The 7,167-nt window shown below is 45.0% G+C and overlaps 1 protein-coding gene across 1 annotated transcript; it reads left to right on the top strand.

Moving 5' to 3' along the window:
* Positions 1–366: 366 nt before the first annotated feature.
* LOC310797393 (uncharacterized protein) lies at positions 367–6,043 on the top strand (the record flags this gene model as incomplete). Its single annotated transcript, XM_083659762.1, has 6 exons — positions 367–423; positions 809–920; positions 1,438–1,620; positions 4,421–4,570; positions 5,176–5,726; positions 5,837–6,043. 6 exons carry the CDS (start codon positions 367–369, stop codon positions 6,041–6,043), a joined length of 1,260 nt encoding a protein of 419 aa, XP_083515888.1.
* Between the last annotated feature and the right edge of the window lie 1,124 nt (positions 6,044–7,167).

Raw genomic sequence — 7,167 nt, 5'->3', positions numbered from 1 at the left:
AGTGTGGACATGATGTTTGATGTTTTGGGGACATGGGGTTATTTAGGCAGTGCGATCACTTGTAATCAGGATCAGCAACACTGGGGTGGACACGCCTGGGAGCTGCTTACCAGCGCTGCTCAAAACGCCATATGTTTGCCTGTTCACATGGAGACTGTCATCACCAGTGCCCTCACCCTCAACCCCGGGACCGTTCAAACTGCTTTCACCGGCTTATGGCTTTAGCATCTGTGCAGTAAATATATATATAGGGCATAGCTGTTTGCTTGTATGTCCGCCCGGTGGTTTAAAGCAGTAAACCCGAGGTGAGTCGTGTAGTCGCGTTGCTTCCCCTGCGTACTGATATCACCTCTCCACTCATCCAAGATGCGGCTGACATCCAGGAGGAGTAGGGAAAGAAGGGAGAGACCTCAGGAAGAAGAGGTAAGTTAAAGTCCTGTAGAAAGAAAAAATCAGCAGCTCTACTGGGATACTGTATAGTGCCATTATGTTTGGATTGTCGCAGGCAGGCAGGAAACAGCACTGTCAGTGTGTCTGTGTGTCAGCGTGTCTGTGTGTCAGCATGTCAGTGTGTCTGTGTGTGTGTTGCTGTTGGCAAGGCAGCCTTATTTGAATTCGTGCCTTAATTTGGATGCAATTAGAATGTTTTTGAGGAAAACTGGATGCAAGTAAATAGAGTCAATATTTATACGCAAGTACTGAAAGAGCTGAGCAGTGCCGGACTCCACGGGCATCAACAGAGCTGTTTTGTTGCCTCGTGTGCCACTGTGGAGATGAGTGATTTCATTGAGCTGAATCCTTCTTCCAGGTGAAATTTGAGGAGAGCGAGATGATTCCAAAGTCGGGGAAATCTCCGGCTGAAACGAGGAAAGCCGTCAGCATCCATGAGTTTGCAGCGCTCGCCAGATCCTCCCTGAATGGTAACGCACTCTCTTTTTCCTTCAATATCCACGAGGAAAGTAAATGTCTGGAATTTCAGTGCACTGTCTCTCTCTCTCTCTCTCTCTCTCTCACTCACTCACACACACACACACACACACACACACACACATACATACACACACACACACTCTCTCTCACTCACTCTCTCACACACACACACACACACACACACACACGCACACACACGCACGCACGCACACACACACACACACACACACACACACACACACACACTCTCTCACTCACACACACACACACACACACACACACACACACACACGCACGCACACACACACACTCTCACACACACACACACACACACACACACACACACACACACACACACACACATTCTCTCTCACTCTCACACACACACACACACACACACACACACACACATACACACACACTCTCTCACTCTCTCTCTCTCTCAGTTCCGTAGTCTTATTTTATCTTAATCTTATTTTATCTTATCTGATCTTGTCTTATGTCCAGGTATCTCTCAGGCAGTGAGGGACCATGTGACAAAGCCCACCTCCCTGGCTCAGGGGCGGGTCGCCCACCTCATAGAGTGGAAGGGTTGGCCCAAACCCACGGACCCGCCTCCGGCCGCACACGCCCACCTCAGCTCCTACTGCCACTTGACTGAGGGCGAGAAGGAGGCGCGCTTTGCTGCAGGTATTTCTCTCTGTGACCTCCACTGTATGTCAGCCACTGTTTACACTGTCACAGCATCAGCAGCTGCTACAGGTGAATATACTGTGGTTCAGGGCATTCACGACTAGTGAATTTTACTAGTCGACTAGTCGTCCCTAAAGGTAGTCGACTAGTCGTTTTTTTTTTTTTTTTTAATCTTTAAGAAAGAACATGAGGTATTTACACGACATACATGGACTATCATATCCCATATCCCCCACAAAGAACATCAAAACACAACAAAACAAAACAAGAAAACTGCATAAGATACACAATAATCCAAGAACTATTGGACAAACAACCAAACAAAAACAATGCATTCAGCTCCTATCCTGATAAGCCTAATGACACTGGGGTAAAAAGTTCTTAAAGGAGAACTTACCTCCAAAACACTTTTTTTCAGCTTTTAACCAATATATATGACTTTGGGGGTGATGTGTGAAGAATTCTGGTCAAAATTTCCACATTTGACACCAAACTGTTGCCATTTGACCATTTGTATAATTTTTCAGCAGCATATCTGGCATAAGCGCCCTCTAAGGGTCTAACACTGTTTTTTTTTTTTCTCAAATGAATGGGATATTAGGAACACACTGACGTCACAGTGTTCCCAAAGACTATGGGATTTCAAGATAATTACTCCCCTACCCCCCCTGTACCCTTTCGGCTCCTCAGAACTCCAAGTCTATTCCTATTGAAGTTTGCTCTTAAAATACTGAACCAAACGTCGTCAAAGTTGGCACATGTCTTAATTATAGTTAGTTTCCCGCTGAATGTGTCATTACTTTATTAATATCTTACCTGGATAAGCTCGAATGATGATGTTTATATTATCAGTCCGAGTTGGAAGCACTGTCTCCAGCCCAGCCAGGCGGGAGTGGGCGGGAGAGAGTCGTACTGTAACCTCATGCACTAGCACCAAGCTCCGGGCGCGCGCGCAGCAGCAGCAGCAGCAGCAGCTCTGTGCTCTCAGAGCACAGAGAGCACAGTCTGACATTTCCGCGGCTATCAGTCCGACTTGGAAGCACTTTCTCTCGGCCAGTCTGCTCTCTCATGCACCCGCGGGGGCGAGCGGCAGCAGCACACAGCAGCAGTGAGAGGCGGGGGCTTTCAACAGTCTGACATTTCAGCAAACAAATCTCGTCGCAGTTTAGCGGACATGTAAAATATAACGCTATACTACGACGTGACAATGTGACAAAGCTTCTCTAAACATATCGGCTAATATAATATCATCACTGTGTACAAGCAACGCCAACTTTTCTGGAAATCAAGTCAGCAGAGCAGAGCGACTGGCTCTGTCTGTGTGTGTGTGCTGCTCGGGGGGATTCGCATGGGAACAGTGTGAGGAGGAGAAGAGCTCTGCGCTGCCTCCTGCGCCCTGAGAGGAAAAATCAGAGGTGTTGTAACTTTCAACAAGAATCACGAAAAGCCCCAAAACGCAAATTAAAAACGGATTTCATTGCGCGGTTTATCTCTAGTTAGACGAGGGAATTACATGGAGAAATCTCGCATTGTGTTACCCCAGAGCGAGAGGTTTGTCCTCACTGTGTGCTGTGTGCTGCGAGCAGCGAGGCTCTTAACGTAAGTTTAGACAAGCCACGCACACACACATGGGACAAAATGGGACAAAAATAATTAAATTTCTAGTTCGCCACTGAATGGCCAAATTGATATAACTATCAACCATTTCAGGATTTTCTGTTTCCATACAAGCCACCAGCGTTGGCTAGTTGTTGATATTTATAAAGATATTGCCCCTCTCAAATAAATTATTTTTGAGGCAGTAGGCAAACTGTAATGGCGTCGATTTCCGAAAAAAAATCTTGACTTAACACAGCCAAAGAGTCTAGTATAGACAAGAGTATTATGTCATTTCTTGGTTTTTTCCATAGGTATTTTCAAATCACTGTTCTAATACATATCTAGGGGGTAAGTCCTCCTTTAAAGTCAAACTCTGTATGTGGTTGCCATATTTTGGGGATGTCTAAGAATCTGCCTTTGCTCTTGTAGTAAATGTTATCCAACGTATGGTAGCTTGAGAGTTCATTCCACCAAGATCTATGCATTTACTTTGAATGCAGTGTTTTTGTTTGGTTGTTTGTCCAATAGTCTTGTTTGTTCTTGGATTATTGTGTATCTCATGCAGTTTTCTTGTTTTGTTTTGTTGTGTTTTGATGTTCTTTGTGGGGGATATGGGATATGGAATATGATAGTCCATGTATGTCGTGTAAATACCTCATGTTCTTTCTTAAAGATTTTTTAAAAAAATTAAAATTACTACTAGTCGACTACTAAGCACAGTGTCGACTAGTGGTTTTACTAGTCGACTAGTCGACTAGTCTGTGAATGCCCTACTGTGGTTTGTCACCTGTTTGCGCTTAGCTTAGCTTAGCTTAGCTTAGCTACAACATCCCCTCTCCTGGCTCCCACCTTCTGTCACACGCATCTAATCGCTAACCCCTGTATGTCACAAATCAGCTGTTAGCTCCGCCCACCCTGCTGTGTCCTGGGTGACGCTGCGTCTTAGCAGCAGATGGCGGCCTAGTAGAAACACTTCATTGCCCACTGATGGTACGAGCGCTCCTGTAGTTTTCTTGTTAAATGCTAAATGGACTGGATTTATATAGCGCTTTTTTCCCCTCGATCTGGCAACCGCTCAAAGCACTTTATAGCAAATGTCTGCATTCACCCATTCACATTCACATGCACACAGCGATGGCATCTGTATGGTGAGTGTAATATTCATTCAATTTGTGCATGTCTGTGCGTTCCCTGCTAGGAGTAGCTGAGCAGTTTGCCATTGCCGAGGCCAAGTTGCGCGCCTGGGCGTCTATCGATGACGATGAAGAGGAAGAGGAGGACGACTCAAATGATGAGGACTCCCACTCCACGGGACAGACTGCCACATTCTCCACGGCACAGAACTCAGGTATCCACACACTTCTTCCTTTTCATCTCCTTCCATTCATCATCGTCATTTCTACAGGGTTCCCTTGAAATCCATCAAAGTTTGTGAATTTGAGAAAAAGAGTTTTTGAAAATAGACATAAATAGACATGGTCATTGAAAGTGCTTGAATTGATATATTTTGTCAAGAAAGGAAAAAATATATATATATATATACCAATTTACTAATGTTAATATATATATATATATATATATATATATATATATATATTATATTATATATTATATATATATATTATTATTATTATTATTACCATTATTATTATTATTATTATTATTATTATTATTATTATTATTATTATTATTATTATTATAAAAACATTAGGCCATCTTGGGTCCTTGAATCTGAGCGAATTCGGCCTCGAAAGTTCTTGGATGTGATGTTTAACAAGGCGTGGGAACCCTGATTTAAGGTGTGGGAACCCTGATTTAAGGTGTGGGAACCCTGATTTCTACATCGTCATTGATAAACGCTCCCCCTCTCTTGCCCCCCCTTCCCCACCCTCCCATCTCTCTCCAACCACCCCGTCCATCTCCAGGTGTTCTGACTCTTTGCTCCTCCCTCAGACGCCGCTACGTCCGATCCCACCTCCCAAGTGCCGTGCCAGGCCGATATTGACGGCGGCGAGGCCCCGGCATCTGAGAGTCTGGTGGGCTCCAGCAGCAGCAGCAGCAGCAGCAGGCTGTTCTGTGGCAGGTCTGCATCTCTCAATGACCCACATCCATCCCAGACCGTCTCACCTACTTTACCCAGCGAGCGCACGAGTCCGTCCCAGACGGCTCCTCTGCAGGAGCACGCCGGCGAAGTCTGCACTCACCACAAGCCAGAGTGGAGACCCCGGGCCAGGAGCAGCCGCTTCGACTCCTGCTACTCCACCTCCCACTCCGAGTCTCCCGGAGAGGAGGAGGACGACGCGGAGGACGAGGAAGACTGCGTGTTCCACGAGGAGCGGACGTGGCACAGCAGAGGCTTCTTCTCTGACCGCGCCTCCTCCGGAGTGGCGTCGTTCGACGAGGAAGAAGAGGGGGATGAGATAGAGGTAGAGGGGAAGGAGGAGGAAGAGAGGGATGAGATAGAGGTAGAGGGGAAGGAGGAAGAAGAGAGGGATGAGATAGAGGTAGAGGGGAAGGAGGAAGAAGAGAGGGATGAGATAGAGGTAGAGGGGAAGGAGGGAGAGAAAGAGCATTTGATGTGATGTCTTGTCCCGCTCTGTCGGTGTCTGTGAAGCTCTTCTCCGTGTCACCGTTCGACGAGGAAGAAGAGGGGGATGAGATAGAGGTAGAGGGGAAGGAGGAGGAAGAGAGGGATGAGATAGAGGTAGAGGGGAAGGAGGAAGAAGAGAGGGATGAGATAGAGGTAGAGGGGAAGGAGGAAGAAGAGAGGGATGAGATAGAGGTAGAGGGGAAGGAGGGAGAGAAAGAGCATTTGATGTGATGTCTTGTCCCGCTCTGTCGGTGTCTGTGAAGCTCTTCTCCGTGTCACCTGTTCCACCTTCTGTGCTTTCCTGCCTGGGATGTCCTCGCCCCCGTCTCGCTCTCGGCCATGTATTGCTGCTGTGAACAGTATCATGTTGGAGAGTGGAACCAGAATGTAAAGCTGTTGTTCAAAGTACATTTTGTACATTTTTGTGATGAGTCGTGTGCTGCTATTGCATTGGTTTTCTATGGACATTTTTTAGTGTTGTTTGTCTGGGTCATGCTGTATTATGTGGGGTGGACTATGTTTGAATGTCTGAATGTCCTATGTATGTATGTATGTATGTATGTATATATATATATATACATATATATATATACATAAATACATATATATACACACACACACACACACACCCACACACACACACACACACACACACACACACACACACACACACACACTGTATATATGAATATTTGAAATAAGATTCTTTGTGTTTTCCTGCATCCAAACACTAAATACACATGCCAGACTTGAAGAAAAACAAATTTCCAGCTTATGTGTCAAAGTTTTTTTTTTTATATCCTTCACTGATGTACAAAAACAATTTCATGTTCTCTGAAAAATAACAATGGCTGATTTCAAATGCATAATTCTCCTATGTACATAGCATGTACGTAGATTTCATCCATGTCTTTCCATATGTACAGTACAAAGCATATACAGGCCAGGGCCATATAAAGGGAGATACTACAGACTTATTGCTTAACTAGATGTGCTGCGAGTTAGCTTATACACTCTCTACATTAAACTCCTTGTACATTGTCTTATGGCGAGCACTAATTCACATTCTATATGCATACAAAAGTAAGACAGCAATCAATCATTGCACAAATGTTTACAAAGACAAAAAGTGAGCCGAAGTTGGCGATGTGTGTTGGTGACGTCGGCTAAAATTTCAATATGGCTCAAAATTGTTGGAATGGAGCTAAAATACTTGCTTCGACAAACGTTACATCCATTTTAAATGTGACTCTGGGGTCATCTTGAGGTTGTAACAAAGCGCTCGCACACACTTTGCTCTACAACAGCTTTTGGGCTTTGTCATGTCGGTATCATCACTGTGCTTCATAGTTCAT

Source organism: Poromitra crassiceps (assembly GCF_964638095.1).
Source record: "Poromitra crassiceps genome assembly, chromosome: 23".
NCBI classification, from domain to species: domain Eukaryota; kingdom Metazoa; phylum Chordata; class Actinopteri; order Beryciformes; family Melamphaidae; genus Poromitra; species Poromitra crassiceps.
This window is presented reverse-complemented; position numbering and strand designations above follow the sequence as displayed.